At 49.5% G+C, this 20,188-nt stretch overlaps 9 protein-coding genes across 9 annotated transcripts; 2 read left to right on the top strand and 7 right to left on the bottom strand.

Moving 5' to 3' along the window:
• Positions 1-169: 169 nt before the first annotated feature.
• TbgDal_V2570 (hypothetical protein, conserved) lies at positions 170-2,833 on the bottom strand (the record flags this gene model as incomplete). Its single annotated transcript, XM_011775104.1, has 1 exon — positions 170-2,833. One exon carries the CDS (start codon positions 2,831-2,833, stop codon positions 170-172), a length of 2,664 nt encoding a protein of 887 aa, XP_011773406.1.
• A 308-nt stretch (positions 2,834-3,141) lies between these two features.
• Positions 3,142-4,671, bottom strand: TbgDal_V2560 (hypothetical protein, conserved; the record flags this gene model as incomplete). The annotated part of the gene is made up of 1 exon (XM_011775103.1): positions 3,142-4,671. The coding sequence occupies one exon, from the start codon at positions 4,669-4,671 to the stop codon at positions 3,142-3,144; it is 1,530 nt and encodes a 509-aa protein (XP_011773405.1).
• Positions 4,672-5,408: 737 nt separating this feature from the next.
• Positions 5,409-11,504, bottom strand: TbgDal_V2550 (hypothetical protein, conserved; the record flags this gene model as incomplete). Its single annotated transcript, XM_011775102.1, has 1 exon — positions 5,409-11,504. The coding sequence occupies one exon, from the start codon at positions 11,502-11,504 to the stop codon at positions 5,409-5,411; it is 6,096 nt and encodes a 2,031-aa protein (XP_011773404.1).
• A 687-nt stretch (positions 11,505-12,191) lies between these two features.
• On the top strand, positions 12,192-12,509 carry TbgDal_V2540 (hypothetical protein, unlikely; the record flags this gene model as incomplete). The annotated part of the gene is made up of 1 exon (XM_011775101.1): positions 12,192-12,509. The coding sequence occupies one exon, from the start codon at positions 12,192-12,194 to the stop codon at positions 12,507-12,509; it is 318 nt and encodes a 105-aa protein (XP_011773403.1).
• Positions 12,510-12,957: 448 nt separating this feature from the next.
• On the bottom strand, positions 12,958-13,419 carry TbgDal_V2530 (hypothetical protein, unlikely; the record flags this gene model as incomplete). The annotated part of the gene is made up of 1 exon (XM_011775100.1): positions 12,958-13,419. One exon carries the CDS (start codon positions 13,417-13,419, stop codon positions 12,958-12,960), a length of 462 nt encoding a protein of 153 aa, XP_011773402.1.
• A 958-nt stretch (positions 13,420-14,377) lies between these two features.
• On the bottom strand, positions 14,378-16,357 carry TbgDal_V2520 (lysosomal membrane glycoprotein, putative; the record flags this gene model as incomplete). The annotated part of the gene is made up of 1 exon (XM_011775099.1): positions 14,378-16,357. The coding sequence occupies one exon, from the start codon at positions 16,355-16,357 to the stop codon at positions 14,378-14,380; it is 1,980 nt and encodes a 659-aa protein (XP_011773401.1).
• Positions 16,358-16,715: 358 nt separating this feature from the next.
• TbgDal_V2510 (hypothetical protein, conserved) lies at positions 16,716-17,087 on the bottom strand (the record flags this gene model as incomplete). Its single annotated transcript, XM_011775098.1, has 1 exon — positions 16,716-17,087. The coding sequence occupies one exon, from the start codon at positions 17,085-17,087 to the stop codon at positions 16,716-16,718; it is 372 nt and encodes a 123-aa protein (XP_011773400.1).
• Positions 17,088-17,530: 443 nt separating this feature from the next.
• Positions 17,531-19,426, bottom strand: TbgDal_V2500 (hypothetical protein, conserved; the record flags this gene model as incomplete). The annotated part of the gene is made up of 1 exon (XM_011775097.1): positions 17,531-19,426. One exon carries the CDS (start codon positions 19,424-19,426, stop codon positions 17,531-17,533), a length of 1,896 nt encoding a protein of 631 aa, XP_011773399.1.
• A 110-nt stretch (positions 19,427-19,536) lies between these two features.
• Positions 19,537-19,923, top strand: TbgDal_V2490 (hypothetical protein, unlikely; the record flags this gene model as incomplete). Its single annotated transcript, XM_011775096.1, has 1 exon — positions 19,537-19,923. The coding sequence occupies one exon, from the start codon at positions 19,537-19,539 to the stop codon at positions 19,921-19,923; it is 387 nt and encodes a 128-aa protein (XP_011773398.1).
• Between the last annotated feature and the right edge of the window lie 265 nt (positions 19,924-20,188).

The following is a 20,188-nucleotide window of genomic DNA, read 5'->3' as shown; positions in this document are numbered from 1 at the left end:
GAAGTATGGAGGGCAGATACCGCACTGACGCACAAGAGAAAGATATCCCCCCCTCCCATGATTTACACCTCCCCGGCTTACCGTCGCACAAACGCGTTGTTTCACACACGCAAAGACCAAAGCACCCACTACTCCATTCTGTCTAATTCATGCTCGGTCTACCCTTCGCTCACCGTTTGATGGTTGCCTCACCTTCACCTTCACCTTCGTCCTCCTCCTCCTCCTCCTCATCCGCGTCCATCACTCCTGTTGGAAAGGAGCCGAACTTTTTATTCCATTCCACATAACGACGAACTTCATCCGCCCCGACACTTGGTCGAGAGCGTCGTAGCGCCCTAACAAAGTCCTTTCTTTGGATAGGCCTTAGCTCACGTATTTCGAGATCCTTCAGCTTCTCCTTAAGCTCACGCACCGCATACATTGCCGCTTCAGAACACAATTGTTTAATGTCCGAACCCGAGTATCCTTCAGTCGCTGTGGCAACATGCATGATGCTCTTCTCGTCCATATCACTCACACTAGAAGCGGCTTTTCCAGCGCTCTCCGCACTTTGACCAACAGCCTGCCCACAGTTAGTACCTGTCTGTTCAAGTAGCATCTTTATAAGCTGAGCGCGCGCATTGATGTCGGGAAGGGGGATGTAGAGCCGCTTTTCCAACCGCCGCCTTGCTGCTTCATCCAATTCGTCAGGCCTATTTGTGGCGCCAATGAGAAGGACACGGTCCCCTTGGTTCGTGGCAACACCATCAAGTTGCACGAGAAACTCGGTCTTCACGCGCCGCACAGCGTCCATTTCGCCCTCGCTACGCATGGAGAGGAGGGAATCGATTTCATCAATGAAGATAACACTCGGTTGCTTCACTACGGCAACGGCAAAGAGGCAACGAACTAACTTTTCACCGTCACCCATCCATTTCGACATCACAGAAGAGGCGCTAATGTTGAAGAAGGTGCACTGTGCACGGTTCGCAATGGCGCGAGCAATCATCGTCTTCCCTGTGCCTGGTGGACCAAACAGCAGCAGCCCACGCGGCGGACCTCGAAGACCGACAAAAAACTCCGGTCGCTGCAGCGGCCACACAATCACTTCCTCCACGCTCCGTTTGGCGTGCTCAAGACCTGCAATGGCATTCCAACCAACACCACCCCCACCACCACTGTGCTCAATGATTTCTGAAGCAACTTGCGCTACAAGACGTGCATCCAGCGATTGGAGGATCGGAGGAATACTTCCATCCGGCAGGAGTAGAGAGGAGGGGAAATCGCTACGGTCATCGTCGGAGCTGGAGGCTCTTGAGCGCTGCTTCAGTCTCCGCGCCGGAGACAATCTGTTACTTTTGACGGTGGAACTTACCGATCCTGTCGGAGGAGGAGGAGGAGGAGTGCCACCAGTAGAATCTTGAGTTCCCTTGTCAGCTGACGGCACATCACCATTGGGTCGCACGGGTTGTCGCTGAAACGGTGGTGTGAAACCCGGGTATCGCACGCCTGGTGCCGGCTTTCGCCGCTCCATAGAAAACTGAGGTGGCACCCCGCGCCCCGCCTTCAAGTCCATTTTCAGTTGCTCACAGGCAGTAACAAAGCCGCCGGCGCTGCTCCCAGGTCCCCGTTCATTTTCCTCGTCGCCCCCTTTACCAGCTCTGCTGCCGTGAGCGTTGTGACGACCTGTCCAAGGGTCTCCCCTACGATTGGCAGTGGACGAATTTTCCGCGCGTTCAATTGCTTCTCCCTCGCCCGAGGCCAATTGAGAACGTTGCAGACTCCCGGAAACCTTTGCTGTGCTTCCCGTGAGAGGAGACAGACGGGGGGCGCTGTTCTCGTCGGTGGTACCTGACGGCAGCGGTTGACCTTTTTGGGTATGCGGTTGTGATGAAGTGGCGGACCGCTGGGATTGAACGATTCTGTTCTGTTCAGACCGCTGGGTCTCCTGTCGTTTTGTTTGGTCGGTCGCCGGGGTAGGGAGGCTGCCAGTAACTGTACCTTCTACGTCGGGGTCACATTGTTTCCGTGATTTCAAAACCCCTTCGCCAATTCTGACCACAAAAGAGGGATTCCGCTTGCACGAGGATGTGACACTTCCGTCGTTGTCGTTGTCGCTGTTGTCGTCTTGCCGTCGCCGTTTGAGAACTCCTTCGCGCTGCTGTGTCAGAGTCGACTGAGTGAAACGATTACCTAGTTGGCTCAGTGTACCGGAGCCTTGAGTCATAGAGAGCTCTCTGCCGTCTTTCTGTGTGGCAACGACCGCCTGTTCTGCTGTGTCCAACAAAATCGCCCCTAGCGCCGGATGTGACTGCCGAAGGAAAGACACCGGATCCTGCACGCTGGGGTGACGGACAGGTTCTGCCTCGCGCTCTTCACTCGTACATAAGATGGGTGCCAACGCGAGTTCTTTGTCGTGATTTATCAGGCCCTCTAGAAACGTACATGTTGTACCAAGCGCCATAGTGCGGTTCATGAGCAGCAGCTGCCCTACCTCCTCCTCACTTCCCATAATGACATTGCTCACGCCTCGCGGTTTCTGTCTTTGCTGCCTACGACAGGTTGCAGCAAGCGTAGATTCAAACGTGACCGCTTGCATATGCTTCTGGACAACGCTTACCATGAAGCCTCCCATCCGCTGCATAGCTTTTTTCTCTTCGAGTGTTTCAAACTCACTACTCTCTATTATTCTCTGACTTTCCTGAAGTGTCTGAATATGATGGTGTTCACTGGAAACAATCGTGTCGTACACAGCGCGCCGCAACAGATTCGCCCCCTCCTCTGCAGGGGCAGTAGAAAGCACGCATGGTTCCTTTTTTTTCCCGTGATGGATCTGACGCAAACATGAAAGCATCCGAAACGTAAACTCCGGCGCAACCACCGGGGACAGCAGCTATGTCCTGCTCTGCTTTGCAGAGTAGCCTACCCTGAGTAAAGGGACGTTCATTCAACCAAAAACATGGAATTGGGGAGGAAAGAAAAGAAACAAAGAGTTGAAGAAACGATGTCGAGGTATACGTATACGGTTCAAATAGAACCAAAGGACTGAAGTTAAGGTCTGTGTTTATTTATGGACGGGTGGCTAATGGCAAAGCAAAGCAAAGCAAAACCAAAAGCAATGGACAAAGCAGACAAATATTTATGCACCTACTCTTCAATTTGCTATTCAGCTTCACAGAAAAGAGTACGAACCAATAACAACGACATCACAGCCACCTCACACATGAGCCACAGCGCAGTCGTTCCACTTTCCACACCGCTTACGGCAGCATCTACAACGTCCTCACTGTCGGATGCGGTGCATGTAGTTGCGCCCGCCGTGTGGTCGACCCTGCGCTGCCACTCGCCGTCTGCAGCAGTAAGCTCTGAACAAAAAAGTGACATTACCTTCGCTACCCACTGGTCGAATGAATTATTGAGGGTAGCGACTTGCATTGGTCCCTTTACCTCCTCATGTTGAGGAACGCAACGCTGCAGTAATTCTTTCGCCCTCTCAGCCGCCACACGTATGTGTGGAAAAAAACAAGAGGAATACATGTCTATCATGCACTGCTCCATCGCATGATCCAGTGAGTGGCGCTGGTGGCGTTGCACCTGCTTTTTAGATACCAGCACCGAATACAACTGCCTGCGATGATGCCATTGCTGTAGCGACTGCAGCGAGCTCTGAAGCAATAGGCTCAAATCTGCATTGTTAAAGGAGCACAGCGGGGTCGACTTGGGAGGAGTGGTAATAGCTTCCACTCTGCTCCCGGCACAAGGGCCCCACACCTCTATGGGTATGGCTTGTGTCAAACATTTCCTGAGCAAGGACTCTATTTCGTTCCATGAACCTTCCAACGGCAGCTGCTCCGTTGATTGTCGTGCCGCTTCGAGTGATAATCCCTTCTCCGTGGTAGCTGGCGGAAGCTGGTTGACCACACTGTCAACGAAGCTGCGCAAAAAATTGCGCGCCCATGGGACCAGAAGCGACCGCCTGTTTGCGTGGCGGTTAAGGAGTTGAAGCACGGCGCCCCTCCTTTCTTCCCATGGCGATGGTGTGGGCGGTAACTTAACCATATTCACCTCCGCGTGCCTCCGACTGATTTGAGGAACCGAAGCGGTATCTGTCAAAGCAGCACTTGAAGATGTGGGCGCAGTGTCCAACACCAGCTTCACCGCACCAAATTTAGACCGGATCGTATTTCCTCTCTTGAGATTTTTTTTCTGCAGGCTCGTCGTCGATGCCACTAATGGCGCTTCGGTGGTCTCTGGCGACGTCTTGAAAACAAGGGGTGACGGATGGACGGAGCCGTCTGACACACACTCAGCGAAGCCCTGTTCTACCGTACCGCGCTCCCACACCGCCGCGCCGTTGTAATAATTACTCTCCCAGGTGTTATGACTACACATAGTCCCGTGCTCTACAATTTTACTCAAGCCTCCGGCACTGTTAGCATCATCATTATCATCCATAAGACGAGAACCGGAAGGCGATGCGGTTGAAACTAAATTGCTGAGCACATCCCCGAGTGCGCCTACCGAAGAATGGCCGACATCAGTGCCGTCACTTGCACTCCCAAGGGTTGTGCCAACACTACGCTCCTTCTTATTATATTCATCATCTTGGGGGGCCACCAACGAGTCAACATATGCCTTCCCAAAGGACTTCACCTCCGAAACAATATTCGTCATGTAGGTCGAGAATTGCATCTTTCCTTTCCCTTGTGAGCCTACCCTACTGGATTATCCATAACAACTGATATTTCCCAAACAATAATGATAAAAAATAAGGTAAAATAAAATGGGAGAAAAGGATAATCACAGATCGAAACGAGTGACAGAGTTAGAACCTCACTAGCACTATTAATTTGACCAAGTACATATGTACATATGCATCATGTTGCTTTCGATAAGTATAACACGGCGAAAGTGCCACCTCCTTTGAGTCACTAGAAGAAAAAGCATGCAAAAACATTAAAAACACTTAAAATACGATATTCACACAACTGTGGCGGATCATAAAAACATTATACACTAGCGTCCGTCCTTCAAATATTCCATTTCCTGCTTTTGCAGGTAAACACTAAATGTATACACACAATGGTCGTTTTAAACATCTGCTATCCATAACGTGAAGTGCATCTGATAGCAAAACTAAAGCAATCACAAAAAAATATGTATCACTTGGTCATACAACGCCCCTTTCATTCTTTGGAAAATATGAACAAAAGATAATGTCACCCGTCCATAAACAGTAAAGGTCCCCTTTGCTTTTTTTCGTACCCCACCTCCCACACGAACGTACAGAAGCTCCAGTGCTGCTCGCAGTCAAGCTCATAATTCCACCCTCTACAGCCCCCGCTGAGGGATCCCGTAGCTCACGGTCCCTCTTGACGCAACGGGCCTCATACAAAACAGAAAGAGGAGATAATAACCCCTCTTGTGCCTTACGCCTCTTCATTTCCCGATTCCGATGTGCTTTCAGGGGTAACAGACTCACTTCCGCTTTTTTCAGTAACCTCAGGTGTCCATACCTCTGCGTTGCGCGGCATCAAGGGCGGTGACGCGTGTTGCGGAACACGTTTTCTCGGCACAACGCTCCACTGAGCAGTTGATGGCCGCTGCAGCGCGGCTCGTCGGAACGCACCACCAGCTCCGGTGCTGCACCGCCGCTCGTGTGCACCATCACCTGCAAACGTAGTCACCTCTGTCGTTTCAGAGGCGACCGATACAGGCACAGGAGAGTCAGTTGTCTTATTAACCCTTAAAGGCTGTAACCGTGTTTCTCTTGGGCAGAGTGGGACTAAATCGAAGCGATGTCTCGACGAATCGGGGAAACGCGTCGCCACGGATGCACGAGGAGGTGTTACCAGCAGAGGGGCCAGTTTCCCAGCAGGGCGCCGTCTCACTGCTGGAAGAGGGTTGCCACCACCAAGATACTCGCAAGCAGCAAGCGCCGTAAGGAACTGGGTAAAGTCATCAAACTTTACAACATGTGGTCTACTTAGTGCTGCAAATGTCGTTTGGAGCAGCTGGTTCAGCCCCGCTAATGTTACGTCTGGACGACTTCCCAGAGTTTGCACCAAAAACTCCTCGAAGTTTCCGTAGCTCAACAACTTGCCACTGCCCCCTGCTGCGCCATTATAGAAACCCCTGATGAGTCCGAGATCCTCTGTGCTTAAGTGAAAAGCATCAGCTCCACCAAGTGCCAGCTGCGTGCCCCACCGTTTCAACGCGCAGGGTAGGTCTTTCCTGCAACAGGCAATGAATTGCTTATAAGCAGACCCACCGCCCAATCCCCGCAGTACTCTCACATCGGCAACAGTTGGGCCAGTAAGCTGCGGGAGACGATCCTCCTCAACACAAACCGCAGTGTTGCCATAGAAGCCACTCCCGTTATCACACTCGGATACAGGATGATGTTGCAAAATTGTATCCCACAGCCCTCTTAACCCTTCGGGAGCCGTGTTAACGCGGTCGATCGCATGGACCTTTGCAAGTCGTAACACAATACAGCGCATCTCATCTTTACTGCCTTCGTCGTTGGGATTCTCCCGTAGCTTGAGTGCACACTGCCTAAACTCCAGGTCGGTGGAAAGTTCTATGTCCGACAGAGGAACACCGTACGGTAGCGGCGGTAAGAATGGGTACTTATTGAAGATTGACTCATTCTTCTCCTCCTTCTGTTTCGACAGCTCACAAATGTACGCAAACATTTTCGTGCCAAAATGCTGGGCACCTCTACACGCAGCAGCGATAGCTTGTGCGTTGCCATCTGCCACTAGATCGTGGTGGCACAGGTGCGCCCAGGGCTGGGGCACGCCACGGGGGTTGGCTCTGTCGATTGGACCGTTATGAATAGCAGTCCCAGCCTTCATCTCGTTTGCTGCCTTCTCTGAAAGTTGCATCCGCCGACCTTCACGTACCGCCAGCGCATGTTGTAAAGTATCCGCACGAGGGGAGCCCCTAGACAATTCGATAACCCGTCGAACAGCCGCAGCCTCAACCTCCTCAAGGTATGCTTTAGCAAGAAGTGAGACTTGACACTTGTACGCCTGAGAGAGATCCTCGCTTTGAAATATCAACTCCATTGCTACCTCGTCAGCCTCAACCTCCCTCACTGTCACGTTACGTTGGCTTAGGCGTGATGCCTTGCCGAGTATCCTCTCGATGAAGTGTCGCTCTCCCCCTAACTCCTCTGCCTCCCGCTGAGTGATGGGTATGATGTCTGAGAGGCTTTTCTGACACTGCTGTTCCCGTTTCTCAAAATCACCAGGCCGCTGAGACACATCACAACCAAAAATGGCACTCTCGACACCACCGTACGTTCGATCGGGAAGGAATTGTCTGGCAACAGCCGTACGCGGCAGCCGAACGCCCATTCCTTGTGGAGAGTCACTTCCGCTCTGCGTTCTGTCGGAAAGGACCTTGGTTTTTGGGGCGTCAGGTCTGCCAGCTCGCACGAAGTCCAGTAGACCCAATCTCTTTCGTTCATACAACCCATTCAAGCTTGTGTCGTCCCCGGCGACCTGCAGTGCCCCCACCCGGTTTTCGTTGGTCCTGGTTTCCTGTTTTGCCGACGACAACGGCCCCAGTCGTACCAATGCGCGGTGCGCTGGCTGCTGGTCACTTTCACCTGCCGCTAAGGACAGTGAGCCTAACGACGGCGACAGCCGCGGAGCATCGCTGTGGCCAAGAACCCGTCGATCCCGCGATACTATCGGGTCACGCACGAATGCGCTTGGCGACCACGGCACCACCCTCATAACCTGGTCGTCGATAGCGGACTCTCTCACGTCTGGTACTGCAGATATTGCAACTGATGAGGTTGGCCTCCCTCTTCCATTTGTCAAAGAGTTACCGCACTCTTGCCTCGACGTTTCCCCCTTGGAACCGGAAAGATGCTCGAGGCCGACTTCCACCATTTCACCGTGCATAAGGTTTTGCACCGCCTCTACAGTCAAACAATGGGTGGACAACCCATCTCCACAGTTGGGTCTGTGTCGGCATCGTCGCACCGACAGCTTATCCAATGCGTCAGTTTGAATCTCTCCTTTTTCATAAATCCACGACATGTTACGCGTGTCGCCTCTACATGCGACACGGGGGACTTTCATGGAATAGTGTGCAATCCCGCCACTCAAACTAAACAAAAAAAGGTCCGGCTTACTTGCAATTTCGGTGATTATTATATTAGGAATCACGCTCACTTCCCACAACGAAATCAGCTTGGAGGTGCGAACGTGCCTCGGCATCACTTGGAGCCTCAACCTCCCCGGGTTCTGAGGTGAATCTGCCACACTCACACAACCCTCGATACCACCAATGAGTTTTACGGCATTTCGCAACCTTCGGCTTACGTTCAACACCCTGTCCTGCCGCGAGGCCGCATCCTCATCTGCCATTACACTTAACTCCTTGAAAAGACCAAGGCTACCACTTTTCAATACGAAATGTTTTGTGAGGACCTGCCGCCCTTCAGCATCCATCAACACAACAACCATCAATGACTCCTTTAGTAAGTAAGAGCACTTCTTGAAGGGATATCCAGAAACCGTCGGTATTAAACACGAAGGCTTCTTCCCCTCCACGACGAAGCCCTTAAAAAGATGGGGAGATAAAGTCCCTAACCCGACTACCCCACCTACAACACCGCAAACGGTACCAATAACCGACTTCAAATACCGACCAAACCTCAACAGCGGAGACAGCTCTCTCTCAGCGCACAGTTGATGTACAACCACATTTGTCTCACGCACAACAAGTAAGATTGTTTTTTCATCACATGCTTCGTGCACCTTCGCATCTTTCATTAAGCTGTTAAACACATGAGCCATGGAAAGTGGTTGTTCGAGAATACCACACACATTCACTGGCATTTGCTCATCACATGCTTCGTGCACCTTCGCATCTTTCATTAAGCTGTTAAACACATGAGCCATGGAAAGTGGTTGTTCGAGAATACCACACACATTCACTGGCATTTGCTCATCACATGCTTCGTGCACCTCCGCATCTTTCATTAAGCTGTCAAACACATGAGCCATGGAAAGTGGTTGTTCGAGAATACCACACACACTCACTGGCATTTGCTCATCACATGCTTCGTGCACCTCCGCATCTTTCATTAAGCTGTCAAACACATGAGCCATGGAAAGTGGTTGTTCGAGAATACCACACACACTCACTGGCATTTGCTCATCACATGCTTCGTGCACCTCCGCATCTTTCATTAAGCTGTCAAACACATGAGCCATGGAAAGTGGTTGCTCGAGAATACCACACACACTCACTGGCATTTGCTCATCACATGCTTCGTGCACCTCCGCATCTTTCATTAAGCTGTCAAACACATGAGCCATGGAAAGTGGTTGTTCGAGAATACCACACACATTCACTGGCATTTGCTCATCACATGCTTCGTGCACCTCCGCATCTTTCATTAAGCTGTCAAACACATGAGCCATGGAAAGTGGTTGTTCGAGAATACCACACACATTCACTGGCATTTGCTCATCACATGCTTCGTGCACCTCCGCATCTTTCATTAAGCTGTCAAACACATGAGCCATGGAAAGTGGTTGTTCGAGAATACCACACACATTCACTGGCATTTGCTCATCACATGCTTCGTGCACCTCCGCATCTTTCATTAAGCTGTCAAACACATGAGCCATGGAAAGTGGTTGTTCGAGAATACCACACACATTCACTGGCATTTGCTCATCACATGCTTCGTGCACCTCCGCATCTTTCATTAAGCTGTCAAACACATGAGCCATGGAAAGTGGTTGTTCGAGAATACCACACACATTCACTGGCATTTGCTCATCACATGCTTCGTGCACCTCCGCATCTTTCATTAAGCTGTCAAACACATGAGCCATGGAAAGTGGTTGTTCGAGAATACCACACACATTCACTGGCATTTGCTCATCACATGCTTCGTGCACCTCCGCATCTTTCATTAAGCTGTCAAACACATGAGCCATGGAAAGTGGTTGTTCGAGAATACCACACACACTCACTGGCATTTGCTCATCACATGCTTCGTGCACCTCCGCATCTTTCATTAAGCTGTCAAACACATGAGCCATGGAAAGTGGTTGTTCGAGAATACCACACACACTCACTGGCATTTGCTCATCACATGCTTCGTGCACCTCTGTGTGTTTGTGTTTTTGCTTTGGCATATAACCAAAAACAACTTGTTGTGCTCTATTCTTTTGAATATCGCTTTCCCTCATCTGTTGCTCTTCTTTTAGTCCCCCGTTTTTGTGTTCTTGTTCTCTGACAGTGTTAACCTTTTTAAATGTGTGTGCATTCCTCCTGCCTTCTTTTGCGGGTATCATCACTCCGTTGTATTCGTCTTCAGATGAAGAAGAACTTACTTCTCTTCGCTCACGAAAGCATTCAGATTGCTGCTGACGCTGTGGCTTGCACTCCCTTGCTTGCCGTCTCATAGACGGGGGAAGCGTTGCTTTTGCTGACTTATCTGACCTCTGGAAAGCACCTTTTATCGCTTCAATACTCATCGGAAGCTGTGCCTCAGCTTCTGACCTGTAGTTACCGCATAACTTGCTGCGTATAAAGCTAACTTGCAATGGCGATGTTATTTCCGAAGGTGGTGTTGCTGATTGTATGGATGTATGGTAACTCATGCTGACCTTTGTATGGCGTTCGGGTGGTGAGGGTACAGGTATATAACATCGTTTTTTTATTAGTGTTGGTTTTAGTGGTGACGCGTGGTGGTGTTCATTGTTTGTTGCTGGTGCGCAACTCTCATCAAACTCTGTGGCATATTCCTCGCTTTCAGAAGTGTGTTGCCCGCGCCGCGGCGCACTGTAGTACACAAAGCTTGGGACCATTGGGGTGTCGCCTTCACGTTGTTCTCGGTAATCGGAATCGTCGCTGCTGTGTTTCTCTTCTTCTACGTGCGCCACAATCTCATTCTGTTCCTGAAATACATGTAAGCCGATGTACGAGGTTCGTTTTGATATTATTTCCACCTGTAAAGGTTCAGTAGGCGGGGTAATATCGGCTTTTCTGACACTCTCGGTGGAAAAGTGGGTTCGTTCTTTCTCCGTGACGGACTCGCACACGGGGCCGATCCTGCGCTTCCCCGCATTACGGATAAAGTAAAGAGGGAGGGGCTCCTCACATATATCATTGCTGCTGCTGCTTCTGCTTCCGGTCGCAGATGATAACTCGTCATTTATGGAACTGCGACTGTTTGGGTAACGTGGGGTTACTTCATAGTGAAGCATTTCGTTTCCTATAGTTTTAGCAACATACATGATGTCAGTCTCCTTCCCATCATCCTCAACTCTCTGAACGTTATAAAAAACTCCCCCATCTTCACCTTCACCGCTGTCACTGTCACCGTGTTGATGCCGCTGTTGCTGTGTTTGAAACCGCCAACGCCACCTGCTGCTGCCTTCAGCATTACATGAAGCGGGTAATTGTAAGAAATTAACTCTACCCATTGTGTTGTTCGTAGCGCCGGAGCCTACCAAGTGTTTCTGTTGTTGTTGTTGTTGCATCACGACGCTGATGCACGTGTTTTCAACAGATATATTTTTATATTGATATTTATGGACAAAACAGTTTTTTCCCCCGTAGTTTTTCGTTGCGTACTTGTGCAGAAGGAGTAACAAAAAGAAAGAAAATATCCCCAAAATGCTTCAGTCCTGTTTTCTTGTTTTTTTTTTCGTCCGCCCTTCCTCTTCCACTGCCTGCAATAATAATAACGTAGTTCAAGCAATGAAAATACAAAAACGAGCTCTTTAAAAAAAAGAAAATGAGCCAATAAGTAAACGAGGGTGTTGGCTAAGGAGAACGCTGCTCTTTTCTTTTTCCTTTTTCTCCTTTGCGTCAGTTAAGTTCCTCCCAACCTCTTTCGTTTTTTTCTACCGTTTTTTTTTTCCTCACGGACTGCGATATATTTCCTCGCTATTATTATTTATTTATTTATTTTCTTTGCCCACTTGCAACGCACGCCTAGTTGAAATCAAACTTTCACTGTTTTATGACACTTTTGATGTTGGTACTGGTAACTTAAATATTCACTTTTTTTTTTTTGGGGGGGGGGGTTGATGAGGGGAAAAGAGGGGCGCTTGCACGTCCCTCTTCGGCACCTAAGGTAATAATGATAATAATAACAAAACAAAGAAACAAAAAAGACCAAACGGAGTCGGGAAAACAAATGACTGAGAAAGTAAAAAAGAAAAATGCGGCTAAAGTTGGGCAGGAGGTTACACACACACACACACACACACACACACACACACACACACACACACACACTTCTCTACTATTTTAGTAACCTTCCCCCCCTCCCTCCCTCCTTGTTGTTGTTTGTTACAAATCACACCGCAAAAAAAAAGAGATTTACTTTTGAACAAAATTGTAAATATTTATATGACTGGTGGCGTTCTCTCAAGAGCCGGAAAATATTAAATGTTGACAGAATTACAACCTCACGGAGGGAATACGAAAAAAAAAAAAAGAAGAGGGAAAACAGTTCAATATTTCCCCAGCAACAGTGACAAAAAGAAACCAAAGAGAAAGCGACAACCTTTTTATTAAAAAAAACGGGGCTCTACGGTGGAAGAGCCGGGCGGCCGCTTTTACCTTTTCCTTTTTTTTGTTTCACTTTGTTTTCTTCTTGTTATTCTATTCTTTTTTTTTTTAACTTGTCCACCACTGAAAGAAACAATAAGAAAAAGGAAAGAGAAGAGAAGCAAAGGAATACAATAAAATGGAATTAGAATAAACTAAACAACAGGACAAGAAACATATACAAATATATACGTAACAAGATAGAGGCGAAACGAAAGAAAAAGAGAAAACGCACGCAAACCAACACGAAAACAGACTGACACAAAAGGGAAAGGCACAAGAAAAGATAAGGACAAAATTGAATGGATGGAAAGAAAGAACGGAAAAGTATTATCCATTGGAAGTCTTGGTTTGCATCGAGTCCTCTTTAGCTAATCATACCTCCCGCTTCATTGTATCGGATGCCGTGCACGAGAACAAAACGGCATTTGCATCATCCAACGGTACCTGAACGCATCCGAGAGTTCGCGTAGACGTGCTGACAGTTAACGCGCCATTACTGAAGCCACCATCTGCCCCTTCGCGTATAAACATGTCTTCCATGCCATTTGCAGCCCTATTGATGTTATTATTAACAATGACGCCGGCAGTTGGCACAACATCATCATGCACCGACGACGGCCCATTCCATTGTGCTCCCAAAAATTTGGCAAATACTACGGGATGAGTACCTTCTTCCTCCGTATCACGTTCCTCCGTACAATGAAGGCGATGCATCAAACGATACAATGAAACTAATTGGCGTCCCTCCGAAACATTAAGGTTGCTGTGTAAAGATTCACTTTCATCACCTTCCCCGTTACCATATACAAGCAGCCCGTCAAGGGAAAAAAGCATTAGCACCACCACAATGAAAGCCACTTAACGAAGAAATATAAAAGGAAAGGAAAGAAATTTTAAAAAAGATATAGAACAACAAAACCATAACAAACGAAAATTTTTTTAAAAAAATCAAAGACAAAAAATTGGCAACTGCAGGCTGCTTCAACAACAACAACAAATTACACGAACAAATGACACCAACACAAAACGACCGCCACAAATGAATCAACTACAGTACGCTAAAAAACACACGCATTGGAATGTGCGTTGGAACAAAAGGAAGGTAAGCAAAAACAAAAACAAAAACAATGCAACACTACGCCGTGTATTACTCACGGGACGCACAGAACGGACGGAACACAGCACTGGCAACAGCGGCAATGGCATGCGAGGGAATCACCACGCATTAACGTACGACTAGAGGAGGATGTAGAAGATATGGGGAGGAGTGCTGCATCAACTATGCGGCAACTGATCTCTTCCTTTCTCTACACTGCGCCCCAACACTACATGCCACATCGCTGGTACCACCACAACATATTCACGCGCGGGCACATTCATCTCTTCTATTCCTATACACCTCACTTCCTACATCCATCGCTTATTACCATTCCCATTTTTTACACTTACCATTCTTTCTCGCACCTTCTTTTTCCGTCATTACGGGCCTCATATGAATCCCCGTAGGAAGCAAGCAAAATCAGGGGGAGAGTTACCTTAGTTGCAATCGATTCTGCGGGAACCGGAGCGCTCATCACACTCCCTTTCAAGCACAAAGCAACCACACACAGACACGCTACTCCCTCAAGTATAAAAACTACTACCTACATAGCAGAGGAGACACAATGTTCATTTAAAGCATTGGTACATTGCATCTGGTGCACCTCTCAGCTCCCCACCGCACATCACATCAGTTCAGCAATATCTAGACCTCGGGAAGAGAGGAGAGGTAAGTGCGTCATTATCATAGCTTCTAGTTCTGAGGATCTATAAGACCTTCAGCCTCTTCGGGAAGAAGTTCATCCTCTTCGGTACGCCGCCTCGGACGCATGAGGACGACGGCAATCACACCCACAACCAGCGCCGCCACAACAGCAATGATGCCAGTGCTCCTCCAACTATTACTACCACCGGAAGGTCGGATCGGCGTCTCCATGACTACGAAGCTAAAGTTATACAATTTCAGCAACCCATATGTTGGGGGCATGGGATCGAACATGCCGTCCACCCACTGAAACGGTGGTTGATTATCGGTCGTCGGGCCACAGACAACATGAGCAGTATAACTTTCAGGATTCTTCACCATCCCCGTCCACGTCGCTATCTTTGCATCGATAGCTCCACTATTTACGTGTCCTACACTTCGGACAAGTGGGCCGTACTCGGTCGCATTACCAGGAGGGTTCAAATCACCACGTGCTGCGATTGAAAGCATCGCACTGTATGGAGGCTTGCAGACATTAGTCACATTACCATCGTCATCCATACCAACAGCACCAGTGCAGTTGGGAATAAGAGAAAATGGGTCTTTCGTGTAGTTGTTGTAACGCATCAGCCTCTTCATGCTTTCAATATCGACCACAGAACCCTGATCACGTTCAAATATCCGGGCGCGTGAGTAATTCTTGTAAGAATAGAAGTCACCGTATTCCTCCTGCATCTTCAGCGTACCTGAAAGATTGTACACATTGGGGAAGTACGGTCTGTTATAACTCGCCCAGTACCCAGTGGTGTTCAGCACGCTGGTCATATCCTTAGATGTTATACCCAACGGAGGAGCAGTACCAGGGAGCTGCTCTAACACCCAAAAGGTGTTGGGTGCCATGTTTTTAAACATCGCCTCGGACTCCACTGCACCCATGTTGAGCACCATCCATTGATTGTTGTACGCCCCACTGCTTTCCCTGCTGAAGTTCGACACCCATGAGGGGGCGTCCACCGCAATGAAGTTCGCGATCATCGCACGCAGAAACGTAGCCACGCTAGAGGAACCGACATGGTTGCGCAGCAGCGTTGCATTGTGTATGACGTTGGTGGTCTCCATGACTGCGAGGCGCTTGTGTGTCATGTACCAATCATCCACACTGTGCGCCAAACCTGGGTAAGATGACATGGTAACGAAGCGCCCGCCGAAGGCATACGTTTTGTACTGCCTCAACATAGTATTGAAGCTGCTCCACGTGGCGTGACCAAAGTAGATGTCATCCTTTACGACCTTTACAAAGGCAGAACAGTGGGTGTCAACAAACCACCGCGGCATCATCTGACGCATATCATCCAATACCTCCGCAGGGGATGTAGCCCTCACAATGTCACCAATCTCTGCTTGCATGTTGTACATTAACAGCTTCATCCGATCCAACCGTTCGTCAGCAGGGGCACGAGCGTTGTAACCAGCAACCATACCATCAATGAGAGCTAACATGTTTCGCAGCTGGGTGTAGAATGCACTGCTCTCGAACTTCGCAGCATCCATATACCGAACGTGCTCTTCAATCCAGTGTTGTGCCTGCGGCGCATCAGACAATAGCGCAGAGAGACCCTCAGGACCCTCAAACGTATTGTTTATGGAAGCCTTCATGCTCTCATACGTGGCGTAGCCTTCACCAAAACCTACAGCCTTGTATGCCAGTAGCACGCGCTCTGCTGACGGTTCCGCTTCTCCAGGCAAATGCATGAAACCATCGTTTGCCACAGCAGTCACAACGTCCCAACCGGTCTTGTTGAAAGTGTTACTCACATTCACGATTGCAGCATACTTACCAGATGCAAGACCATCCGTAGCATAGAAACCGCCGCTCGTGGCGTTATACCAGACTGTCACAACTGTAGGGGTCGCATCCTTAAGCACTTCCCCGCGAACGGCAACGGGAGTGCTGAGAGTCAGGGTTGCTGCAAGCAGCAGGCACAAAACCGCAGAGGGAGTCCTCATAACGGTTGCGGTACACATCATTCCACCTTGTTATCAACGAAATATTGCACGGTAATCGCTTCGAGAGTCTAACAAGAGTAAACAAAGGTAGACAGAACGAGTGTTGTTGGAAGCAAGCACATCAATAGCACACACACATACACACACGAGTGCATAATTATATACAAACAGTGACTATAAGGGTAAGCACACTGCTCTCACAATCCTGCGTAGCCAGGCGCCGCTGCTCACAAGCACTCAATCCATAGCGGAACAACAATAACAACAGCAGTACCTGAAAAATATCACTCTTTTGCACACTGTGCAATGAAAAGGGTGCAGGGCATCACCTAAAACAGAGCCACACCACTAACACATGTAATGTCCACCTCCATGACTGTCAATCGAGTTTTGCTCCCCATTGTAACTGCACATCCCGCACAAACGACCTCTGTGCTGCCACACGCCGACGTACCTCAGCAGCCCCAGCTATTCCTTCCTGCCATGGTGTCAATAGTTCACGCAGCAGTAACAGTGCAGTAATGTGGAACCCAGCAACAGGAACGCACGTGTTCAAAAGCACATCACGCCCTATAAACATAATGTAAACTAGCCACACGGTCACAAACCCGGCAGCAAATCCGGGTAGCTTTCCAACTACATGAACGAGCAGCGAGAAATACTGCAACAGCGGTGTCAACGACACTCCCACAGGAGTAAATTGAGGTCCCCCGCAGCCTTGCTTCCCTCCCAGCTCATGCAGGTTCACCATTGCACCACAACCCGTGTGCAGACGTGAGTGCGGCCTCTGGTACCGAGAGGAGTTAGGTATCACTATACCATGCGGGAGGAAACGGGGGAGAGGAAAAGTTAAAGAGGTGCACAGGCAGAGAAAGCAAGGTATTAATTAATTATGAACATCACAACACAGCAGTACATGCAAGCAACATAATAAACAACGATATGTTCCACACAGTGATATCTTATTCAGTCACATGACTTCTCATACACACCTCAGATGAAGTGCACCTACAGATTTCACGAGCCACTACCTCACACCTCATGCAAAAAGTGGCAATACCAGCTGATGAAGATAAGAAAACATTGTGAAGAGACGGTACCACAATTTACAATGTGTCCCCACTGTTTCGCCCGATATCTACACAGAGTGAATACAAACCCCCGCACTGTGATGATGTAAGTGAAAGAAAGTCTTCATGCCTCCTGTAGCCAGAGCACCCGCATCCGCCCTCCGAATCGTGTACGGCTCTCCTCAATTAATTCCTCACGGAGTGCCACAACGTCCCGAAACAACCTCTCCACCACCTCACGTTCAGTACCACGCGCACCACCACCTTGCATCTGCACCACGCAAAAGTCTAAGGCACACCGAAGCGTGACAAGCAACGCTTCCCAGCACTCGAACTCGGGTTCCACACACTGCAGAGTATGATCTGCCATGAACTTTTCCATATCATGCCGGACTTCTTGCACAAGCGAGAAGAGTCGAACCCATACATCAAAGTCATAACCTTCAGCGAACAGGGTCCCACGCCGACGCTGCTCACATGATGAAGTGGCTACGGCACCATCACTCAGCACATCTTCTCCACCCTCATACCGTCGCCCTGTAGCAACAGTGCGCAGATACACAGCCATTCCAGTGAAGACCTCCATTTTCTGCTGTTGTGGGCACCGCTCCGATGGCGGCGTCACCAAGACACCGGTACACTCAATAAGACGCCGCACATCATCCCATCGCATGTTCAGTGCCTCCAGAGTCCGACCTTCCACACATGAGGCGCGCTGCTCCTGTGTCACCGCACCGTTACCCTCAGGTGGCGACACTTCCCTTGTAGTAGTAGTGGTGGAGATTGGGTAAGCCTTAAATACACCTTGCTCGTCAAAGCAGACACGGATAGGATTCCATGGGTTGCGTGCCCCAATATAGCGCCCAACAACGCGGCAGTCAGCAACTTTTTCCACACTGTGCCATAGAGTACGGCTTGCACTGTCTTGTGCCGCACTAGAGCCGCGCAGTGCGTACCGCAGCACACGTTGCGCGTCCGAGTCTCGTGTCTCGTCATTATTGCTGTACTTCACCATCTCCATTAGTTGTGCCATGAGGTCAGATGTATACAAAACACCACTGTATGAAATCATTGTCAGAAGAGAGAGGAACAAGCGGCGCTCAGACACAGGCCGTTGGTCATCAAAATCCGCGTCCACCATGCGCTCCGCGGCTGCAAGAAAAACGGCACACACATCCGTGTCCCCAAACTCCGCACGACTCACAGATGCTAATGAAACGCCGGGATTAACTGATGGACGTCTCAATACAGATGCAACGAACGGAACACGCAACTGCAGGGCGGGAATTTCCATCGCGGGGTGGTCATTTGGGACAAGCTCCCACAGGAAATTGTGCACCTCCTCAAGAAGCACTGCAGCCGTATGCGTGGTGTGTAAGTAGCGGCAGTACACAGTGGGACGGAGCCCAGAACCAAGCTGCTGCAGGTTGCCACGAAACCGCTTCATTTGCTCTTTCAGTAGCCGATCCGCACGGTGTGGTGCCAGGCGTTCAACCTCCTCCATCGCCAGATTATTGTATAGCTCAACAAGTTGCAGCCGTCGGGCCTCACGCCACTCCTCAGGCATCGACGCACTGTGGCTGAGCACAGTGTGCAATGTCTCAGCAGCAGCAAGATCTGGCCGCGCACCCAGCGCCACTAGCTCGTCGAATAGCAGGAACACGTCATCTACTTGAATATGCTCATGGCGGGCAGCGCGCGTTAGCAACACATTCATGGTGTCAACGTCGACCTTTACTCCGCGCTGCTTCATCTCCTTATACAAGAGAAGCATCGACGGCAGCGAATGACACGCACGGAGAGCTCCGTTGTACGCATAAGCGAGATTGCGGTGTGAGAACTGGAGCCACTCCCGAGGAGTGCAAGGTTCCAGACCAACCGTCCACTTCCTCGCCGGCCACGCTCGTCGGTTAGTTATGTCGTGACCGTAGCTGTCGGACCAGTTGGGGTTGTGCTGTGCGGGATCCCACACGCTGCGCGGGATGTTCGCAGAGAGTAGGGGAATCGCACGACGGAACATGCACCGCCGGCACTACCTATTATACACGCCCCTAACCCTAACAAAACTTATAAACGTCACAACACCATTGTAGGACATATGCTCAAACATTTCAGCGTCCGTAGCAATACATGCAGACGGGCGAGGACAAGGACAAAGAGGGGGAGGGCAAAGACAGAGGGAGAAAGAATAAGGTAGTGGAAGCGGCACTGCAGAAACACCACGGAGCAAAAAATGAAAAAGCCACAACCACAGCAAGTGGTTGCATACTGTGGGCAATCAATACAAAAGAGTTGAGTTACCAACAACAGCACCAAGAGAACGAAGTCTCACCACTAACACCATTAGGTCGGCAATCAAGGATAAGCTGTGAGCACTGCACAATAACCCGCAGAAATCATTCCCTGCTCCCGAGGCAGCAGTCATTTAGAGCTGCGATTAGCACAGTACCAACGAACGAACACAGCGGCCGAAAGTACGTGTCACATGCAACCCTAAAAACACTGGTTAAGTTGTAAAGGGCGGGAATGTACACTTAGAGCGGATCAGCGTAGAAAAGATAACGGGAAGTCACTAATGGTGGAGGGAGGAAGCGGGTTAAGTAAGAAAATCATGATCAAAAACAAGGGGGGGGGGCAGTAAATACATAATACCATGTGAGTGTGCACCCGCGAGTAAATGCGCATTCCGAGCGAAGAAACCGCCACACACCACACATCGCACTATCGGCACTCCCGTAAAGACAATTAGGCATTCAAAAAGATGAAAGAACATATGAAAGGG

The sequence above is a fragment of the Trypanosoma brucei genome, chromosome 5 (assembly GCF_000210295.1).
Source record: "Trypanosoma brucei gambiense DAL972 chromosome 5, complete sequence".
NCBI classification, from domain to species: Eukaryota; Euglenozoa; class Kinetoplastea; order Trypanosomatida; family Trypanosomatidae; genus Trypanosoma; species Trypanosoma brucei.
The sequence above is the reverse complement of the archived record's forward strand: the minus strand, read 5'-3'. Positions and strand labels throughout refer to the sequence as shown.